Below are 21,958 nucleotides of genomic sequence, written 5' to 3'. Positions count from 1 at the left end.
TTTGTTTACCGTGTAAGAGCCATTTATTTTCTTGACTGAAAAGTGGAAAACTGGAAGTGTTGGAACTCTGCCTGTGTTACAGAACATTTGCCATGTTACTTTTGCAAGTCAAAACTGGATCTGGTGTTTGGGCTTCATGTATTGTTTCCAAAAGGGTGGATTAACTGCAGACTTCTTTCTCGTGTTCCACACCAATCTTAACTCTTTCTGCCTGGATTGTTTCTCTTTTACTCACTTCAGTACATTTGACTTCAGCAAAGAAAATCTTCTTCTAAGAATTAGTTCTGAATGTAGTAATTTGAGGTGTGTTACATTAAAATAAACAAAATGTATCAGGAGCTTTTGATTCAAAGAACTGGCATTTTCAACAATTTGTGTGTAGCATTTGTTTAACAGGATCATGGTTAACAATTTGTACCATGCACTCGGTGGCTGAATGATACTGTGCAACTCGACCTCATGAATTTTATGAACTCTTCTGAGCAAAACAGAGGCCTGCTGTTGGATATAATTTCCTCTGGACAGAGAAATTGAGCCTTGGGTGTTATTCATGAAAGAAGACACTTCTGAAGCAGCAGCAGCAGGACATGTGTGAGGTCCTGAGGCACTGCACCTCCTCCAAGAGAGATTTAAGGAGTCTTTCTCAAGCTTGAGTACCTGATGTCTCAGGTAATACCCATCACCTTGGAAACATGGCCCCTTACATGAAGCATCAAGTGAGACAGGCAACCAGTTTATTCCAACTAATGCCATGTATTTCTGGTTGACTTTTTAAATAGCATGTGGGGAAACATTATTTTGGCCAAGTAGCAGCTTTCTGAACAGTAGACAAATGTCCCCCAGCTGTTGGTTAATAGGGAAGTGAAACATGGAAATAGGTGCAGCAGAAGGCCATTTGACCCCTCAAATTGGTTCCAATACTCAACATAACCCTGCCTCATTCTTTATCTCAATGCCATACTCCTGCTCTTGGCACAACACTCTGACAACTTTCAGAAATCTATTTCTTTCTTAAACATATTCAGCGATTTGGCTCCACGCCATTCTGTGGTAGAGAATTCCACAGGTCAACCACCCTCTGAGCAAAGACCCTTCTTGTCAGCTCGGCCTGAAATGGTCTTCCTTGCTTCCTGAGATTGTGACCCCTTGTCCTGAAACCCCAGTCGGGGGAAACACCATTCTTGCGTTCAGTCTGTGCAGCCCTGCCAGAATTATATATGGTACTAATACACTCTCTTTCTTCTGGAGCCTAGTGAACATAAGCCCATTTAATACAATCTCTCTTTACGTCAAAACTATCATCCCAGAAATCAGTTTGGTGAACTCTATCCTTCCTGCCAAAGTGTGTAAGCTTCCCTCAATATGTGCTTGATTAAACAAGGAAATAAAAGGAGATTCTGACATGCCAGCATCCTCTATGTTCGCTGGGGCATTAAAATTCCTAGAATTATTTTAATACTTTTACTGTCCTTGTTGGACTCCTTTATCTACCATCATTAAAGTTCAACTTGTCCAAAATACAAATGTTCACATTGTATCGCATAATAAACCCCTTTATCTATCATTGGTTGTATTCAATATCCTCACTCCCTTAAATCCTTTCATAGCTCATTCCATTTTACCTCTGTTCTTCCATATCAACTTTGTTTTTACTATACCTTTACCTCTGATGTGGTCCTTTTACCCTATATTTAGTTGCAGAGTATTCATTCTGTTATTAACATGTTATTCAAAATATTAATTTATGTCTATTTCCAATCAATGATAGACAGCACTTTGCAAAGCAAAAGACAGCCAATATTGCTACAGCACCATTACTGTTGCATTTGCAAAGGAAACAGCTGCATGGATTTAGATTCCAAACCAACAACATTTTCAGATAGGAGACATGACCCAGTATGTTGAAAATAAAGGTACTGGTTTTGAACAGAGACAGTCAGAGAGAGACAACTTGATGGAGCAGTCACCTTTGCCACTACTACTCTCTTTTCTCTGAAACCCATCCCAAAGATGAGGAGTTGTAATCTCACAGAAAAAGCTCATCACCACAAGTGGAAGATTCCTAAAAGAGAATTTGAAATGGTTGCCAGAAAGCTGAATGCATGCAGTCAATAGCTGATTTGCGAAGTGATTTTGGCTGTAGACCAACATTTGGACTACCAGTTAAAAATTCTCTTTTCTGAATTTAACGGTTCCTTGGTCAAAGTACATTTAAAATAGTTCTCCGGGCAGTCGTTTTTTTTTCTTCTGGTGCGGTGTGTATTATTTTTCAAGTGTAGTTATGTTTGTTACACAGTTTACTCCTTTTGCTAATCATATTTACATATTTACTTAAGTAAGTTTGTTTGCAGCAATTTGTTCCTTAAGGAAACTGATTGAGTTTCAGATACTGAACTTTATAATGTGGTTTGATTATTCTAAAATATATAAGTTGGTTATATCAACTCCCTTTTTAAATTCAAATTTTGTTTTGACCAGTGAAGGTGTGAGATGAGGAAAAACAAATCAGTTCATGCCTTCCAATTCAGTCAAATCAATTCATATTCTTAAACGCTGCGTTCAAAATGTCTTCCCTAAATCTGTCACCTATCAGCTTCTCAGTCTTTTGAAAATCTTCCTAAAACACATCTTTTCACTGAACCCCCAGTCATCTCTTCTGAACTCTCTCCCTGCTAAGCAGGTTATTCCCGGACATCTAGTCTTATGGAAAGGCTTGTTTGAAACATTAAATGTTTGTACCATCAAGCAGTCAAAGTAAGAGGAATAAGTCTGATTTCTTCCTTTACATAATAATTGAAGTGGAGAAGAAAAATAACAGCCAAAAAAAATGTGAATAATTTATTTGAGCAATTAGTTTGGCCATTCTTCTGACGTTTTCTCATTTGTTAATGGCATCTTTGAAAAACAGTCACAATTTAATTGAATTTCTGTCCATTATTCATTCATCATTGGTATTCCTGGCAACTTTTAACTTGCCCACACTCTATCAATGAGAGATTTGGTGTGTTAACAGGGAAATGTATATTTCAAACTGTTCATAAATTCTTTTACCTTACAGAAAGGAAACACCCTGATGTGAGCCTGAGCTTCCAATTAAATGAATGATCTTTAGAAGGTTAATATGACTGAAGCCCAAGCTCATACTTTTCGTTCAATTTCATAAAATTATCTCTGCCCTCCTTTTGGATTTATGGTATTACACTATTCTTGAAAGAGGAAGGCAGACTATTTCCACAGCTTTGGACTTATTATTGGCTGTTATGAATGCAGAGCAGAATAAGAACATTTTAATCATTCAATGTCCTTAGCTGCTGTAGGAAACACTTGCTGTCTGTTAGCCTGGCTGAGATGAGGAATCCTCTGTATGCAGAACTTTAGGTGAACTTAATGACTATTACTCAATGACCTTTTTCACTGGAGAGTAGGAGGTTGAGGATGACTTATAGAGATGTATAAAATCATGAGACGTATAGATAAGAGGAAAAGCAGATATCTTTTCCATAGGGTGGGGGATTTCAAGAGCAGGAGGCATCTTTTTAAGGTGAGAGGAGAAAGATTTAAAAAGGACATGACAGGCAATATTTTTACACAGAGAGTGGTTTGTGTGTGGTAAGAGCCCCAGAGGAAGTGGTGGATGGAGGAACAGTTACAATGTTTAAAAGACATTTGGATAAGTACATGATTAAGAAATGTTTGGAGGGACTTGGGCCAAGCGCAGGCAGGTGAGATTAGTTTACTTTGGGATTATGGTTATAATGGACTGGTTGGAGTAAAGGGTCTGTTTCCATGCTGTCTGACTCCATGACTCCCATTCTTCAGAGTAATTCCATGGTGTACCAAAGTTCAACAGCAATAACACCTCTCTGTTAAATAATTAACAAAGATCATACCAATTGTTTATCACATTTACATCAGCTAAGAGTCAGAGTTTTATATCAACATAATGTATTGTTGATATCAATAATTTGTGCCAATCTTCACAGTTCAAAGAACATAAACTGCTGAATCGTCCCATTTTCTACCTTCAGGCTGGCAAGTGACTCATGCTGGAATATTGGCTGCACAGATGCTGCAAGCACTCAAGCATCCTTCTTGAGTGATTAGCAGCAGTTTATTGTTGAAACCCTTTCCATGTGTGTTGGAGGGATTAACAACACCGAGCCCCACCTTAACCAGACTTGCTGTTGAAATTGGCTGTGATTTCATCCTCCTGTCCTGAGGATATGGCAGTTAATTGGTCTGGCCTTTTTCTTGTCTTTTGAAAAACAGAGTCGCAATACACAGAGCTCCTGGTTTTGGCTGAAGGAATTGAATTAATCCCTGAGGATACTTGGTAGACATGGCCTCTTGCTGAGAGACCCCTCCTCCTCTGTGTTACATGCATTACATCACTGCAATTTTTATGTATTCCATCAAAACCCTTCAAGATTTTGAAGAAGTCTCTTAAATCTGTCATCTTTTAAGACAACCATTCACTCGTCCAGCATAATCAAGCCTTCTTATCCCTGGTATCATTTCAGTGAAACTTCTCGACACCCTGAGGTCTCGGCATCCTTCCTAAGGTGTGGTTCCCAGAACTGTCCACAATAATCTACCCCAGACCTAACAAATATCTTTAAAAAAGATTAAGAATAGCATCCTTCTGTTTGTGATTTGTTCTTCTATAAAACAAATATTTTTAGATGTAACTTTTCTCACAACATGCCTACTTTCAGAGACCTGTGTACAATTACCTCCAGGTGTCTTTGTTTCTAATCTCTTTGTAACACTTTAAACAAAGTACTCCAAAGTCTTATTTTGCAGTTTTTGTATCATTTTGTAACCTTCTTGCAAATTTGTTTTCTGTATCTTTCTTACTGACTGATGGTTGATAGAATATGATCTGTAGTGTAGTGTTACTGCTATTTTGTTTCCTAACTCTAATTAAATATATCACAAATGAAAAAATGTACAAACTATGAGCCAGTGAGGCTTTTCAGTCCCTTGTACTTGCTCCAGTATTTGATAAGATCATGGCTGATCAACTTGATGATTCAATCTTCCTGCCCACCCCCTGTAACCCTTGACCAGCCTTTAACTCCTTTTTTCCGTCAAATCCTTCACCTTAAGCTTCCTAATCAAGTTTCCCTCATTATACATCATCAAATCCAAAACTGCCTGTTCCTTAGTTATCTGTACCACAAGCTGTTCCAAATAACATCATATAGACATTCTGCAAATTCCTTTTAGCCCTCCCCCATTTTAACATTTTTCATAATCAATCTGATTTTGACAGTCTACCTGCATATTAAATTCACCATGATTGTTGTAGTAGTACTTTTCTCATATGCCTTTTGTGCCTCCTGATTTATTTTCTTCTCCACGTGATGCTAGGAGGCCTGTACACAACTTTCATCATGGTCTTTTTTCCTTTGTGGTTCCTCAACTCTACTCACACAGATTCTATGACTTCCGAATCTATACCACCCCTTGCTATTGATCTAATTTCATTTCATACTAATGAGGCAACTCCACCTATCTGCCTGTCTTATTAATATGATGTGTATCCTTGGTTATTTAGTTCCCAGTCCAGATTCCATTATAATCACGTCTCAGTGATACCCATAATTTCATACCCGCGAAACGTGGTCTGCACTACAAGCATATTTAGCTTGTTTTGTATACTCCTGCATTTAAGGACAACACCCTCAATCCTGTATTGACCTCCCCCCTTCTCATAGTTGTCCCCTATCTGCCATGGGCTGAAGTTAGATTCCTGCCATATTTTCAGTTCCATTACTTGTTCTGGAAACTTTAATAACTTCTGCTTAGCCCTCCCCCATTTTAACATTTTTCATAATTTTCCATGCAACTGAACCCTCCATCCTGATGATTTAGTTTAAAATCCAATCCACAGCCCTAGTTATGTGATTCGCTAGAACTCTGGCCCCAGCATGCTTTAGCTGGAAGCTATGATAGTGCAACAGCTCCTTCTCTCCCTAGTACTAGTGACAATGTCCCATGAATTTGAATCCATTTCTCCCACACCAATCTTTGAATCATGCATTTACCTCTTTAATTTTGTTGACCCTGCGCCAAATAATGTGTGACTCAGATCATCATCCAGAGATTATTGCTTTTGGGTTGCTTTTTAATTCAGCCTCTGGATGCTCATATTCCCTCAGCGGAACCTCTTTCTTTTTTCTATCTATGCCATTGTTATCCATGTGGACCACAACAATTGGATCTTTCCTTTCCGCTCCAAACTCCTGTGCAGCCTAGCTGATGTCTCTTGAATACACGGGTGGGTGGCTTGTTAATGATATGAACATAGTGAGTAATGGTGAGAAATCTCACTACACCTCGTAGTGGGAAACTCTCCAATAAAAACTCATTGCCACTCACACATAGCAAACAATGTAAGGTACAGCTCCATTTTTATTTTTGCTGACCTATTCATAGAATCCCTACTGTGTGGAAACAGGCCACTTTGGCTCAACAGATCTACACCGACCCCCCGAAGAGTGACCCACCCAAACACACTCCCCTACATTTACCCCTGACTAATGCACTTAATCTATACATCCCTGAACACTACGGGCAGTTTAGCATGGCCAATTCACCTAACCTGCACATCTTTGGACTGTGGGAGGAAACTGGAGGACCTGGAGAAAACCCACGCAGACACAGGGAGAATGTGCAAACTCCACATAGACAGTCGCCCGAGGTGGGAATCGAACCCAGGTCCTGGCACTGTGAGGCAGCAATGCTAACTACTGACCAACCATGCTGCCATTTGAGGTAGAGCTTACAACCTGAGCAAGGGGTGGGGCCTGGTAACTATTCTATCACGAATAAGAACATAATTGCATACTGTATGGTAAAATATTAAACCTGCTTAGGCTTAGTATTGAAACTCAATTCCAAAGTTAGCTGTTAGAACTGTTAGGGGTGGCACGGTGGTTAGCACTGCTGCCTCACAGCACCAGGGTCCCAGGTTCGATTCCAGATTCGGGTGACTGTGTGGAGTTTGCACATTCTCCCCATGTCTGCGTGGGTTTCTTCTGGGTGCTCCAGTTTCCTCCCACAGTCCAAAGATGTGCTGTTCAGGTGAATTAGCCATGCTAAATTGCCCATAGTGTTGGGTGCATTCGTCAGAAGGAAATGGGTCTGGGTGGGTTACTCTTTGGAGGGTCGGTGTGGACTGGTTGGGCCGAAGGGCCTGTTTCCAGACTGTAGGGAATCTAATCAAAAACCTCTAGCAAATGAGAGCAGCAAGGGCAGTCGGATTTTATCAAGGTCAGCAGCTTGTGGTCAGTGATAAAAACCTGACCCACCACTAGCTGGTGCCTCTCTCCTGTTCTCAGTAAAGTGGCTTCCTTTATTTGGTGGAGTTGCCTCCAGGAATTCTTCTATGAAGTGTTGGATCAGCAAGAGGATTGGTGGTCACTCAGTGAACTAAAATCATTTCCAAATATAGCAGTTATGGAGCCTAGAGGTGAATTTCAGTGAAAACATCAACAGTTCTATTGGGAAAAATGAATGAAATGTCAGAGCAGGAAATCCTCTGGCCTGACTCATGTGCACAAAACAGCCAGTTTGGCTATTTCTCATTCCCAACTTTAATCTGTTCACCTTAGTGACCAGGCTGTCAGCAGACTAGGCCTGGAATTTCTTTCTTAAATCTATCTGTTTTCTGCCTCATTATCCCTTCACTTTAACACTTACTTCCTTCATCAAATTCTTTTCCTTTAAATTTGTTCACAGGTTGTTAATATCATTGGTTAAGCTAGCATTTCTTGCCAATCTATAATTTATGTGTCCTCAAATCTCTTTATGCAACTGTTTCGAATCCCTATAGTGTGGAAGCAGATCACGCAGCCCGTCGAGTGCACACCGACCCTCGGGACAGCATCCCACTCCCCTACCTGGAAACCCTGCACTTGGGGCGGCATGGATGGTCAGTGGTTGGCATTGCTGCCTCACAATGTCAGGGACCTGGGTTCGATTCCAGTTTCAGGCAACTATCTGTGTGGAGTTTGCACATTCTTCCCATTTTGCCTGGGTTTCCGCTCACAATTCAAAGATGTGCAGGTTAGGAGAATCAGCCATGCTAAATTGCCCACAGTGTTCAGGGATGTGAAGATTTGGTGCATCGATCAGGGATAAATATAGGGTGGGGGAATGGGTCAGGGTGAGTTACTCTTCGGAGGGTCAGTATGGGCTTGTTGGACCGAATGGCCTGTTTCCATATTGTAGGGATTCTATGATATCCCATGGCTAATCCACCTAACCTGCACATTTAAGCTTAAATTCCCTACAGTATGGAAACAGGCCCTTTGGCCCAACAATTCCACACTGACCCTCCAAAGAGTGACCCATTCCACTACCCATATTTACCCCTGACTAATGCCCTGGCTTACCCCTGAACACTATGGGCCATTTAGCATGGCCAATTCACCTGGCCTGCACACCTTTGGATTGTGGGAGGAAACCCACGCAGACACTGGGAGAATGTGCAAACTCCACACAGACAGTCACCCAAGGCAAGAATTGAACCCAGGTCCCTGGCTCTGTGAGGCAGCAGTGCTAACCACTGAGCCACCGTTATACCCCATCTTTGTGACTGTGGGAGGAAACTTGCAGGAAAGACACACAGGCATAGGGAGAATGTGCAAACTTTACACAGACAGTTGCCCAAGGCTGGAATTGAACTCAATTCCCTGGTGCAGTGAGGCAGAAGGGCTATACACTGTGCCACCCTTGTCAGCGTTTGTTTGGTAACACTGTAAAGTACTGCAGGGCTACATTAAAGGAACTATTTAAATTATGTTGTGGCAATGAAGGGAACAAGAAGAAAGAAATATCTTGCATAGATGGTGGACTTCCTAAATTTAAGCATGTCCCAAAACTTATTATGGCCTTTAAAGTATTGTTGTCATTTTTGTAACACAGTATGTAGCATCCAATTTACGCAGAATAAGTTCCTGCATACAGCAATAGTCAAATAGCTAGATAGTCTGATTTAGTTATAATGATAGAGGGATAACTATTGGTTATAACAATTCTCTGTTATTTTTAATATGATGCATGGAATCTTGTACAATCACTTGAGAAAGTTGATGGGCATATGTCTTTTGCAAAACCTAAGAGTTACAATAATGCTGCACTGCAAACAGGAGGTTGGCCTCAATTGTATATTCAAGTGGCAGGATTGGGACTTTTACAGTGCAGTTTCACAACTCTGACATTTCTAGCAGAAGGAATAAATTCCAACTTGGCTTCCAACAAACCTTCCTGCAATATAGTGCACCATAATTGTATACAAGATTCAAAGCATAGCTCCAATTAGTGAACCATTATTACAATTACTGGCAGAGGCAAAATATCTTCCCTGTGAAATATACTGATCGACTTGGCTTTACTTTATAATGACTTCAGGAGGAATGGTTTTCCTTGCATCATGCCAAATTGGGTTATAAATTTCAGCATCTTGCCGAAAATTAAAGTTGTTAACAATTACAAACAGCACCGAGCGTTCTTAAGGATTCACCTCTTCCATATTTTTTGAAACCACTTCTTCCATTTGCGTGTACCATCATAGATATAACATACTATGAACATTGTAACTAAAATGTCCTCAAATTTTACATCATCGTCATTAGTTTCTCATAGGATTAGACAAACTGACCTTTGCTATCTCCAGAAGTAATGCATGGAATGTAAAGCAACGCATTTTCTAAGGAAGAGTAGGAACAAGATATACAATTTAAATAGAGTTGGTTCGGCTATAACATGGTGGTTCCATTCTTGTGCAACCCCGTGTTATAAGAAAATTGTGCAATAACAGCACCATTTAATCTAATGGGATTGGATTCGCGTTATAAGCAACACATACGTTAAAAGTTTGCGCTTTAGAAACAGAGTCCCCAACTTGTCAATTGCATTACAGCGAATTCGCACTATTGTAACGCACGTAATAGCAGAACGACCTGTACAAGCAAAAACATATATAAAATGGAGATGAGGGTTATAAATATGCTGGTGATTAAAGATTGCTATGTGGATTAACATTTACCACCAAAAATGGTGAATGGGATTATTCCTGATTTTGGATTTAATGGAATTGAAAAGCAATACTGAATACATACAAAGACATAATTCACTCGCTTAGAGTTCACTCGTGTACAGCTTAGAGATAACTCATTACAAAGAGGATACAAAAGTTACTAAAATAGGTACTGTGTGGGTTACTGAGACATTATCAGAGATAAAGTCTGTCTTGATAAAGAAGAGGAGTCTGTTCTTTCTATTGATGCGGGGAAGACGAGGGGCTTGCCTGCCTGAAATCTATGGTGAGAGGAATCTACAGTGAGAGGAATCTACGGTGAGAGGAATCTATGGTGAGAGGAATCTACGGTGAGAGGAATCTATTGTGAGATAATCTATTGTGAGAGGAATCTATTGTGAGAGGAATCTACGGTGAGAGGAATCGATGCTGAGAGGAATCTACGATGAGAGGAATCTATGTTGAGAGAATCTATTGTGAGAGGAATCTAGGTGACAGGAATCTATGGTGAGTGGAATCTACGGTGAGAGGAATCTACGGTGAGAGGAATCTACGGTGAGAGGAATCTACAGTGAGAGGAATCTACGGTGAGAGGAATCTACGGTGAGAGGAATCCAAGGTGAGAAGAATCTATGGTGAGAGGAATCTACGGTGAGAGGAATCTACAGTGAGAGGAATCTACGGTGAGAAGAATCTATGGTGAGAGGAATCTACGGTGAGAGGAATCTACGGTGAGAGGAATCTACGGTGAGAGGAATCTACGGTGAGAAGAATCTATGGTGAGAGGAATCTACAGTGAGAGGAATCTACGGTGAGAGGAATCTATTGTGAGATGAATCTATTTTGAGAGGAATCTACGGTGAGAGGAACATGTCCTGATTCTGGTCATTCGATCAGCTCTAATTCACTGATAAAGGGATTGAAGCAAGGCCAAGAAGACAAGAACTGTCCTACTGCCAGGTTCCAGAGGCTTTGCTGCTGTGGTTTTCAAATGAACTTTGACTGGATCTTTTTTTAGAATCACTACAGTGTGGAAACAGGCCATTCAGCCCAATAGGTCCTCACCGACCCTCCAAAGAGTAACCCACCCAGACCCATTCCCCTACCACTCTACATTTACACCTGACTAATGCATCTAATCTACACATCCCTAAACACTAAAACTTTGGATTATGGGAGGAAACTGGAGGAAACGCAGACATGGAGAGAATGTGCAATTCCACAAAGACAGTCACCCGAGGCCGGAATCAAACCATGGTCCCTGGCACTGTGAGGCAGCAGTGCTAACCACTGAGCCACTGTGCCACCACATTTTTGTAACTGAGCTTGTGATTGCTTGGCTAGAGACAGGCTGTTCTACACCATGCCATGCAATCTCATTATAATGCAAGGAGTTGGGGAAAAAACAGAACTATCAAGTCTTAAAAGATTTGTGGGAATGAGATCTGACAAGAAGAAAGTCAGACTGTATTGCATTTTCTACACTTGTAGCTGAGCAGGATAAGTCTTCCTGCTCTTTGCTGGCAGTAATTCTTGTCATTCCTCGTCTACATCATTAAATCAGCCCATCGCTCTCCTTTAAAACAGTGCTGTATGGCTGCCCTGTTTGACTTCCTGCCCTTCCATGTTGCTGTGCTGCCTACTGGCATGTGGATCAGACAGACAGCTCACAGATTACAATTAATTGAAACTGGACCATCAAAGCATGGGGCCAGTGGCCAACAGCAGGCAAGTGATATGATGACAGAATTAATTAGATGGAAGATTAGAAAAGAAATGTCACTTGGTTGATTAAAGTGAATTCTGTATCTCAATCCTTTGTGTAGCAGAGATCACAAATTCTATTAAAAAACAAAAAGCCAGTTTGAGAGAGAATAAAAAACATCAGAGGACATGGGGAGTAAGCCAAAGAGTAGGATTCAACTAGATAGCTCATGTAGTGAGGAACAATAAGACTGTGAATCATTGCTAGTGTTCAGCTACTTGGCTGACACCTGACTTTCCAACAATAAATATTATCTGTTTGATAAATGGAATGGATTCTGAGATCTTCTCTTGTGATACAATTTATACAGACACCCTTTGCAGGAGATATTTCTTTCAAATGACCCACCATAGATTGTCTGGAGGTCTGCCAGGCACTGTCACAAATGGAAATTGGTGCTTTATTAAGTAGTTTCAGGGATCCGGGATCTGAATAAGTATCACCTCTTTTTGAAAAGGCCATCAACTCAGCCAGACTGCTGCAGGTATTCAAACATAGCTCAACATAACCTTTATGATCCATTTTATAGAAGAAATGGTCTTGTTGACATTAACAAAATCCCACAAAATCATGAATTGCCAATCAGGTGTAATAGTTCCTTTTAGTCCCAGAACATCTTTTGGACTGAAATAAACAGGACTTCTCAATTTGGGTAAAATTTCTTGGACACTGCTATTCATCTAGAAAATTTAATTCTGAAATTGTGCATTAGAAAGTGACATTGATCCAAATGACCATGAGGTCATCTGCCAAGAGCTGGCAAGACCAGAAGAACAAAAGTCCATGGGAGGTCCGGTGATAGGGAAGAGTGTAATTAAAGCAGTGAAAGCCTAAGGTATTCTTCAGCAATCTAGAAGATCGTTGCTGTACTCTGTGGGCCTTTAGGGTGATTTGAACACTAATCCTCCCAGTTATGGCATCTTCTGGCTTCAATCCAACTTTCCCAGGCATGCCATTTATAGAACAGACCATGTATTAAGATACAGCCATCACACTTAAGCTAAAAAGTTCCTGGTAGCTTTGAGTTAGTATTTGTATTGCATGTGATGGAAATAACAACCTGTCATCTCCCAGAAGCTCCCGGACAAGTAAGTGATCTCAAGTAGTTTGACTTCACACCCAGTATTTGAAAAAGAAAAACCATTAAGGTACCTAAAATGAGTCTAGCTTTTGTTATTGCTAATCTGTTATTGGGTCAAGGATTTGGCTGCACCGTGCTGTATTGCTAGAATAACAATTCTGCTGAATCATTTATTATTTATTGAATCATATATATATATATATACAATAAGCCATTCAGAAGACCTTGTAAATGATGCTCAAGAACATTTTTACATCCATCACTTATTAAAGTTATAAGAATAACCTCTAAAACTCAATAATATTCTTCTTAATTATCATCAACATCCTTCAGGTCATACTATATTCACCTTTATTGCATGTGTTTTCTGTACGCACAAATACACAACTAATGTGTCTGTAGCTGCAGTTAGTCCAGTGTTAAAAGCTTGTGACTTGAGCAGCTGACATTTGCAATCATCCTTGTAATCTGATTGCGCAATTTATAATCTAATCAGTTGTAAAAATGAGAAACTATCAAGAACAATCGAATCTCACCGAATGAAAATGAATGAGAGAATATGGAGAATGAAGGAGATGGTGATGGACACAGATAGAATTAGGAAGGGAGCAGAAAAAGATAAAGAGAAAAAGATGAAAAATTTCTAATCGTCTGTTTAACAAAGCATTGTCAAGAAGTGCATTCAAAATAAAATAAATGGATGCTAGAAAACCAAGGTAACACTTACTGTGGAAAACCACATCACTTTGAGAATCCAGATGGTCAATGCAAAATTCACAACCAAGATGATGAGAAGCAGCAGCACAAATAAATAAAGGCAGCGCTTCCTCCAGCCATAGATCCCAATCTTGTAGACATATTGGTTCTCTGGCCTCTGTAGGCTGCAGCCTTGTGTTGTCAGGTATTGTTCTCGTACCATCTGCTAGGAGAGGGAGAGAAGGGAAATTAGTTACATTCCATAACCAAATAAAAATATCTTATTTTTGACAAGTCTTGGAGATTGTAAAATGGACAAACCAAGTGTCTAAATAAGGTTCACTTGATGCAAAAAGGTGATGGATGTCATTCAAGTTCTGTTTCATCTGTTAGAAATAAAAGGCAAAGTCACCATAGTCCTACTCTGTCATTGGACAGGACTGGTGGTAGACTAACGTATGGGGTGAGATTGAGAAGATGGCACCTTCACAGTAACCTCAACTAGTGCAGGAATTGAACCCTCGCTGTTGGCATCATTCTGTATTGCAAACCAGCTGTGCTAACAAGCCCCCTGCTTTGTAATGAAAGGTCGTCACACAGACAAATCCATCAGTGTCAGGAAACTGGCAAAATAACTTCTTAATAAAAGAGAAATCAACTGCAGGTGACTGTCAGGAAGGAAAGAACACCCATAATGTATAATGCATCAGGCATAGAATTCCCAGGGCATTCCATTAATAAAAGCTTTGAGTTACGCTGGGAGATTAAAATTTTGTTGACATGGTCTATTTATCAACACTAACAGCAGGCAACATCTGTTACAATGCTTCCTGATGCAGAAGCTAATCAACTGTCAGGACGCTGGGCAATTCTGCAAGCCCTAGAATTACATATTCAAGCCAGGTGAGTCCCAGCAGACCTCCCATCCACAAAGCCTACATAATTCTCCCCTCTGCTATTTTCATAACAAGATTCACTGCCTGAGAACTTAATCGAATGAAGACAGGGCCCAGAGTGAGGCCCATTTATAGTTCTGCATCTCCACAAGGGAATAATGATTTACTGTGTTCAGCACATACAATTTGACAAACATGATTAAATCTCTTCACTTTTGCAACTAAGTTATTCCAACTGTTAAACAACTTAATTGTCAGATTTTGTGCTGCTAAGATCCATGAGTTCTCCTCAGTAAACTCCTGCTGTGTTCATCTTCACTGTATCTCCGTGCTCTCTGAGGATGACTCACGGAGAAATTTCAAATGAAGTAGGAAAGCAACTGATTGTAGTCAGCTCAGACCAGCATTTACAGGCATGTTGGCCCTTATTCATCCTGAGACAGACACTGGTTTGGATGTGGGCCCGACAGTAAATTCATGCAAATTCAGGCAGCCTGTGCATTCCTCCATGCAGCCATTTTCAAAGGTCTCGCTTCAGGGAGTGCAGTGCGTGGGAAAGAGAGGGAAGGGAGAGGGGAGGAAGATCAGTGGGATGGAGTTGAAAGTAAATAGGTAGGGGGTAGATGAGGTGAAGTTGGTAGATGAGGTGTGTGATGAAAACTAACCGTGACCCAGCAGCTCAAAGACCACAAAAGCAAGAAGGCGATGTTGAACTTGTAGAAGGAGCTTTTTAGATCCCTGCTGGAGTGTTGTGTATAGTTCTGGGCACCACACTATAGGGAAGATGTGAGTGCAGTTGAGACAATGCAGAAGCAATTTACAAGAAAACTGTTCTCGGGAATGGGAAATTTCAATCATGGGGAGAGATTGAAGAGGTTGGGACTGTTTTCCCTGGAATAAAAGGAAATTTGATAGAGGTTTTAAAAATCTTGAATGGGCAAGGTACTGTTGATAGGAAGAAGCTGGTCCCACTCGTAAAAGGAACAAGAATGAAAAGGGATAAATTTAAAGTGATGTGCAAATGAAGCAAGAGTGATGTGAGTGAAAACTTGTTCGAGTTTGGAATGCCTGGAAATGTGGTGGAGGCAGGTACGAATTGAAGCATCAAGAGGGAAGGGGCTAATTATTTGGATAGAAATAATGTGCAGCGGTTTTGGGGGAGAAGCAGGAGATTGGCACAAGGCAAAGATGCTTGTTTGTACAGTCGGTGCAAGCATGATGGGCCAAATAGTTTCCTGCTGCACCGCAACATTTCTGTGATTCTGAGCTCATAGCCATCTGGTCAATTGAAGTCAGTCTTCATTCAGTTTGTGAAAAATGAATTGTGGCTGGAGTCCAGCAATGGAATAATCGTCATCTGGGGAACATGCTGAGGGTGGAGAGTGGTATTTTCCATCTTGCAAAGCTGACTGGTGTGTCTGCTGGGCTGTAAAAAGGCACAGCTGGGCATTCTACAAAAAGGCTCCCTCTGCCAGTGATGTGCCCTCACAGACTCCCACCAATAGTGGCAGTACCCAACACCACTTGGTGGGTTTGCCACTTCCATTGAGACTCAGACACACACATTGTCCCTTCCAGTTGTGGAGCCTTCCATCAAATTGGACAGAGATTCTAGTTGTGGCCTCTTATCTGATCCTCCGACTAAAATTCAGCTCATTGTTACTGGCTGCCACCATTTTATCTGAGACTATCCTTTCATGTAAACGAAGCTGGTGTTAAGCCTCATTGTCATTAATGAAATTTAAGATCATTAAATGGACAGTGCTTAATTTTTATTTGACTGCTGGTTTGTATGAAAATGCAGGTTCTCTCAGGTTTTATGTTCATTTCTCCCCCTGCCATTCAGAAGGTGTTAGACAGAAATTTTCACTTTGTTGGTGTCTTCACTGAAATGGCAAATTTGCGGATGTATCTTACAGGCTGCCAATCTGATTGGACATCAACTGTTGAACAGCTATTTCAGACCATGTGGTAGCAGCATGAAAACTTGCTTCATTTCCAGGAAATTGTATTTGCAGCCATCAATGATATTAATGAGATCCAAAAATATAATTATTGTCTGAGTTTGGCAAAGGTTACAATGGTATGGGCAAGATTCCCAGGATGTAAACACTGGTAGAAATAATGAAGTATGGGGTCACTTGCTCTTCAATTTTCTCTGACTTTTGCATCATTCAAGGCTCCCTAAATAGAAAATACACCATTATGATAACACATGTCCTCAGGACCACAACTCAACACACTGCACTTTAAAGCCTCAAGCTCCAGGTTGTGCTCCTAACAGTGTGCATCAGTTATACAGTTTTATAAGCCTTTGGTTAGGCCACACTTAGACTACTGTGCTCAATTCTAGTCACCAATAAGCAAGGATGTGAAGGCTTTGGAGAGGGTGTAAAAGAGGTTTACCAGGATTCTGCCTGGATTCAACGATATAAGCCATAAGGAGAGGCGAGAAAAACTTAGGTTGTTTTCTCTGGAGTGGTGGAGGCTGAGGGGAGACTTGATAGAAGTCTACAAAATTATGAGATGCACGAATAGCATTGACTGTCAGAACATTTTTGAAATGTCTAATATTAGGAAACATGCATTTAAGGAACTTTTAGATAAGTGCATGAATATGCAAGGAATGGAATGACATGGACCAAGGGAGGCAAAAGTGATTAGTTTAATTTGGCATCATGTTCTGCACAACATCATGAGCCAAAAGGTCCATTCCTGTGCTGTACCGTTCTATGTTCTATGCATGTTCTATAATAAATGGGAAATCTCCACTGATCCTTAAATGGTGAAGATTCTTGGTGGGTGCAATCCCAATGCCATTGTTGGAATCATATTCCATGGACCTTTCAGAGCCCCTAGCAAGATTAAGCATTGGACATCTCATTTTATTCAAATTTGTCTGAAAGTGGAAGCCTGTAGTGGACAGCTAATCCTCGGTAGATAAGGTCATACTGATGGGAGATAAGGCCCATTCCAAAGGAACATGATGGCATTTACGAGGATACATCATACAGAAGGTTAGTTTGGTGAGGCTTTATTCACATCAGTACGGAACATAGGCTGGGAAATTTGGCAGGGAAGAAAACTGTCTCTGATTTTGTTCAAACTTAATTTTGTATAAAGATTGGGAATACAATGAATCAGGCATATTGACCAGATCTCTGAAACTTCTAATCTGTGGTATCATTAACAAGGGTTTTGTTCTGGGCTTTGCTCAGTGTTTCAGCATGTACCTTCTCATGTCCCCCGCAGGCCTATCATTTGAATTCACAAAGTTGGTGAGCTGCTGTTCAATATTGTGATGGATGTGGGCAGATGAAATGCCAATAAAAAATGAAAGGCAGCAATTGAATCCTTAAACACTGAACTCAACATCTGGGAAGACACGACCACCAATAAGCCACAATAAGATTCATTTTGTCAGATCGGTCTGAATGAATTTGAAGTCAAATGATTGTAAGTAATGGCAGACATACTGGACTACTCATCTACTGTCCATGTCTGACTTGCAAGGTATTATGTACAGTGATGTCTATGGGTTCTGGAACAGATTCTTCTCTCATCAATCCACCGATAATAACTGATGCTTCAAAATTAATTCAACAGAAGTCTCAATCGTTCTTTAATTTGTACAAGTGTAAACTTTATCTATGTATAAAGGACCTTACTGATACCCTGGCTTTATGAGTTAGTTCAGAACACAACCTGGGAATTTGCATTTATTTTCAAATTTGATTTTCTTATTATTGAACCAACGATAGAGCTGATACCTGAGTTTATCTGTATATGAGAAAAAAGCTTAAATTGATTCAGACACTGTTTGTTTGAAAAAGTCAAACAGAAACCCAAAGTTGAGCCAATTCTCAGCTAGTGATTAAGCTGAATGAGGGATTTGGCTGAGATCTGATGCAATTGCCATTTGCTCAACCTTATTGTACAAAGGGAAACGTTCCAGGAAAGCAACAGTCAATTTGTACCAGACCTTCTGTGGATTGGACTCTTTTGTGATTTAATTACTGAATCTCTAATTAACACATGCAGTTGATGAATAGAACAATGAAGCCAAATCCAATTGGATTGTGGCTTTGTTGGAACCTCATCAGTTATATTCGAAACAAAAAAAAACAAAACGAGGCATCAGGAGAAAAATAATTTGATTGGGCCTCTCTTGGGGATTTTTTAAAGATCATTTAGAATATTTATAATGTTTCATTTGCTTTAACTACATATTGGTTCAGAGATTTTCTTTTATTTTTTCCCCTCGCGTTGTAGGTTCACGAGGTCATTTCTCCAGCTGATAGTGAGTGCAGAAATCTGCAACTCACTCTCTGCTTATGTTTTTGTGTAAAGAATGGGTGGGTTGTCATCTTGCAGGCAGATAGCAGGAGTCAGGGACAATTGTCATTTGGCCAAATCCTTGCTTTGAAAGAAAGTAGGAGAAAGTGAGGTCTGCAGATGCTGGAGATCAGAGATGGAAATGTGTTGCTGGAAAAGCGCAGCAGGTCAGGCAGCATCTAGGGAACAGGACTTCCTGAAGAAGGGCTAATGCCAGAAACGTCGATTCTCCTGTTCCCTAGATGCTGCCTGACCTGCTGCGCTTTTCCAGCAACACATTTCCATCTTTGAAAGAAAGTAGACAGGCAGGAGGCTGGAAGAACGCAGCAAGCTAGACAGCATCAGGAGGTGGAGAAGTTGATGTTTTGGGTGTAACCCTTCTTCAGGACTGGGGATGAGTTTAAGGGGAGCGACAGATAAAGGGGTGGCGAGGGCAGGGTGGTGAAGTGGGGATAGGTGAAGACGTGTAGAGGGTATAATCCGGTTGGTCAATGGGAGGAATGAATCCAGTAGGCAGCTGGGAGGAGTGGAAGAGAGGGTGAGGCGCTGGGAAGGGAATTGGGGGTTGGGAAGAGAGGTTATTTGAAATTGGAGAACTCAATGTTGAGTCCTCCGGGCTGTAGGTTGCCCAGGCGGAAGATGAGGTGTTGTTCCTCCAGTTTGCGGTTTGATTTCTTATGGCAATGGAGGAGGCCAAGGATGGTCATGTTGGAAAGGAAGTGGGAAGGGGAATTAAAATGGGCAGTGACTGGGAGGTCCGGTCGGCCCCCGCAGGCCTGGCTGAAGTGCCCGGCGAACCGTTCCCTAAGTTTATGTTTGGTTTCCCTGATGTAGAGAAGACCCTGATGTAGAGAAGACCCTGATGCAGTAAACTACCTTGGAAGAGAGACAGTTGAATCTCTGTCTCACCTGGAAGGACTGTTTGGGGTCCTGGATGGAGGTGAGGGGGTTGGTGTCACGCCAGGTTTTACATCGTTTCTGGTTGCAGTGGAAAGTACCTGGAGGTTCAGGGGGGTTGGTGGGGAGAGTGCCACAAACCAAGAACTGTTGAAGGGAATGGTCGTTGTGGAAGGCACAGAGGGATGGGGAGAGGAAGATGTTCTTAGTGGTGCGGTCTAGTTGGAGTTGGCAGAAGTGTTTAAGGATGATGCGTTGGATGGTAGGGGTGGTAGGTAAGGACAAGGGGTTCTCTGTCTTTATTGTATTTGGAAGGGGGGTTAGAGCAGTGGAATGGGGAATGGAGGTGGCATGGTGGAGGGCTGTCTGGATGACAGAGTGGGGAAAAGTATATTGTTCGAAATAGATGACATCTAGGATGCTTGGGATTGAAATATCTCCTCATCCGAGCAGATGCAGCAGAGGAATTGGGAGAACGGGATGGAGTTCTTGCAGGATACTGGGTGGTAGGAGGTGTAGTCCAGGTAGTTTTGGGAGTCTGTGGGTTTGTAGTAAACGTCTGTCTGGAGACTGTTACCAGAGATAGAAATGCAGAGATCAAGAAAGGTGTCCGAGATGGGCCAAGTGAATTTGAAGGCGGGGTGGGAATTGTGGGTGAGGTTGATGAACTGCTCCAGTTCAGCCTGGGTACGGGATGCTGCACTGATGTAGTAATCGATGTTAAGGTGGAAGAGTTGGAGCACAGTGCCTTTGTAGGTGCTGAAGAGGGACTGTTCGACATAGCTGACAAAGAGGCAGGCATAGCTGAGGCCCATCCAGTACCCATGGCCACCCCCTTGATTTGGAAGAAATGGGAGGAGTTAAAGGAAAAGTTATTTAAGGTGAGAACCAGTTCGGTGAGGCGGAGGAGAGTATTGGTGGAGGGGGACTGGATGGGTCTGTTGAAGAGGAAGAAGCAGAAGGCCTGGAGGCGATCCTTGTGGGATATGAACATGTATAAGGACTGCACATCCATAGTGAAGATAAAGCACTGGGGCTGTGGAAGTACAAGGGAATGGTCATTGGAGGGCGTAGTTGGTATCGCGGATGTAGGTAGGAAGTGCCTGAACAAAGGGGGTGAAGATGGAGTCGAGGTAGGACAAGATGAGCTTGGTGGAGCAGGAGCATGTCGAGGCGGTGGATCAGCCAGGATCTTGGGGAATAGATAGAACTGGCTGGTGCAGGGCTCGGGGACTATGAGATTGGAGACAGTGGAAGGGAAATCACCAGAGGCAATGAGGGCACAGACAGTGTGAGTGATTTTGGCCTGATGGGTCGCGGTGGGGTCACGGGCAAGGAGAAGGTATGACGTGGTGTCGGAGTGTTGGCGTTCGGCCTCTGCAACATAGAGGTCCGTTCTCTAGACAACCACTGCCCCACCTTTGTCAGCAGATTTGATGGTGAACTGGGGATTGGTGCAGAGAGAGTGGAGCACTGCATGTTCCGAGGGTGTGAGATCGGAGTGGGTGGGGAGGGGCGGTGAAATTGAGGTGTCCGATGTCACATCAGCAGTCAGCAATGAAGCACTTTAAGGCGGGTACAAGGCTGGCGGGGGTGACCAAGTGGAGGAGGAAGTTTGGAGGTGGGAGAAGGGGTCCGCAGAGAGAGTTTTTGTCAAAGAAGAAGGTATGGAGACCGAGGTGGTAGAAGAAAATCTCCATGTCATGCTGGGTATAGAATTTGTTGACATGGGATCGGAGGGACACAAATGTGAGTACTTTCCTGAGATGGATCAATTGGCCTCCAGAGTTTGAGGTCGGGGGGATAGTGAATATGTGGCAAGGCTCGGGGTGGGGTTTTGGGGAATCCCGAGGGGGCGGAGGGAGGGGAGGGGGGCAGGATGATGGCATATGGTGGGTGAGGGCGGGATGAGGTGTGGTGGAGGCAGAGTGAAAGGAAGTGCTGGCAATGGCAGGAGTTTGTAATGCGAGGGATGGAAAGGAAAGTGCCAGCTAAACTGAAAAAGAATCCAGGGAGCTGCTAGCTGTAAAGGCAAGCTGTTTGAAAGAAGCAACTCAATGTTATGGGATTTTATTCCAATTCTCACAAAAAAACAATAAGCTCAAAATGAATTTCATTGTCCAAGATACTCCTACCTCTCTCAGACACTTGTCAACTCCTACCTTTACAGTTGTTCCTGCATGTAGACTCAATAAAAGCAGTATTTGAAAGTGGAGTATTAAGAATAGATATCAGGTGAT

The 21,958-nt window shown here is 41.8% G+C and overlaps 1 protein-coding gene across 6 annotated transcripts in view; it reads right to left on the bottom strand.

Moving 5' to 3' along the window:
- sgcg (sarcoglycan, gamma) overlaps nucleotides 1-21,958 on the bottom strand; it is a 679,656-nt gene that overhangs the window by 349,420 nt on the left and 308,278 nt on the right. For 3 of the 6 annotated variants that reach the window (XM_043691949.2, XM_087988171.1, XM_043691948.2), the window contains one exon: nucleotides 13,622-13,816. In XM_043691949.2, the coding sequence (XP_043547884.1) occupies nucleotides 13,622-13,813 (192 nt within the window). In that variant the 5' untranslated portion in view covers nucleotides 13,814-13,816. The remainder of the gene's footprint in view (nucleotides 1-13,621; nucleotides 13,817-21,958) is intronic. The other 3 variants (XM_087988173.1, XM_087988172.1, XM_043691947.2) reach the window with 1 other exon arrangement.

The sequence above is a fragment of the Chiloscyllium plagiosum genome, unplaced genomic scaffold (assembly GCF_037043375.1).
Source record: "Chiloscyllium plagiosum isolate Xiang-an unplaced genomic scaffold, Cpla_swu_hap1 HiC_scaffold_6, whole genome shotgun sequence".
In the NCBI taxonomy this organism is placed as follows: Eukaryota; Metazoa; Chordata; class Chondrichthyes; order Orectolobiformes; family Hemiscylliidae; genus Chiloscyllium; species Chiloscyllium plagiosum.
The sequence above is the reverse complement of the archived record's forward strand: the minus strand, read 5'-3'. Positions and strand labels throughout refer to the sequence as shown.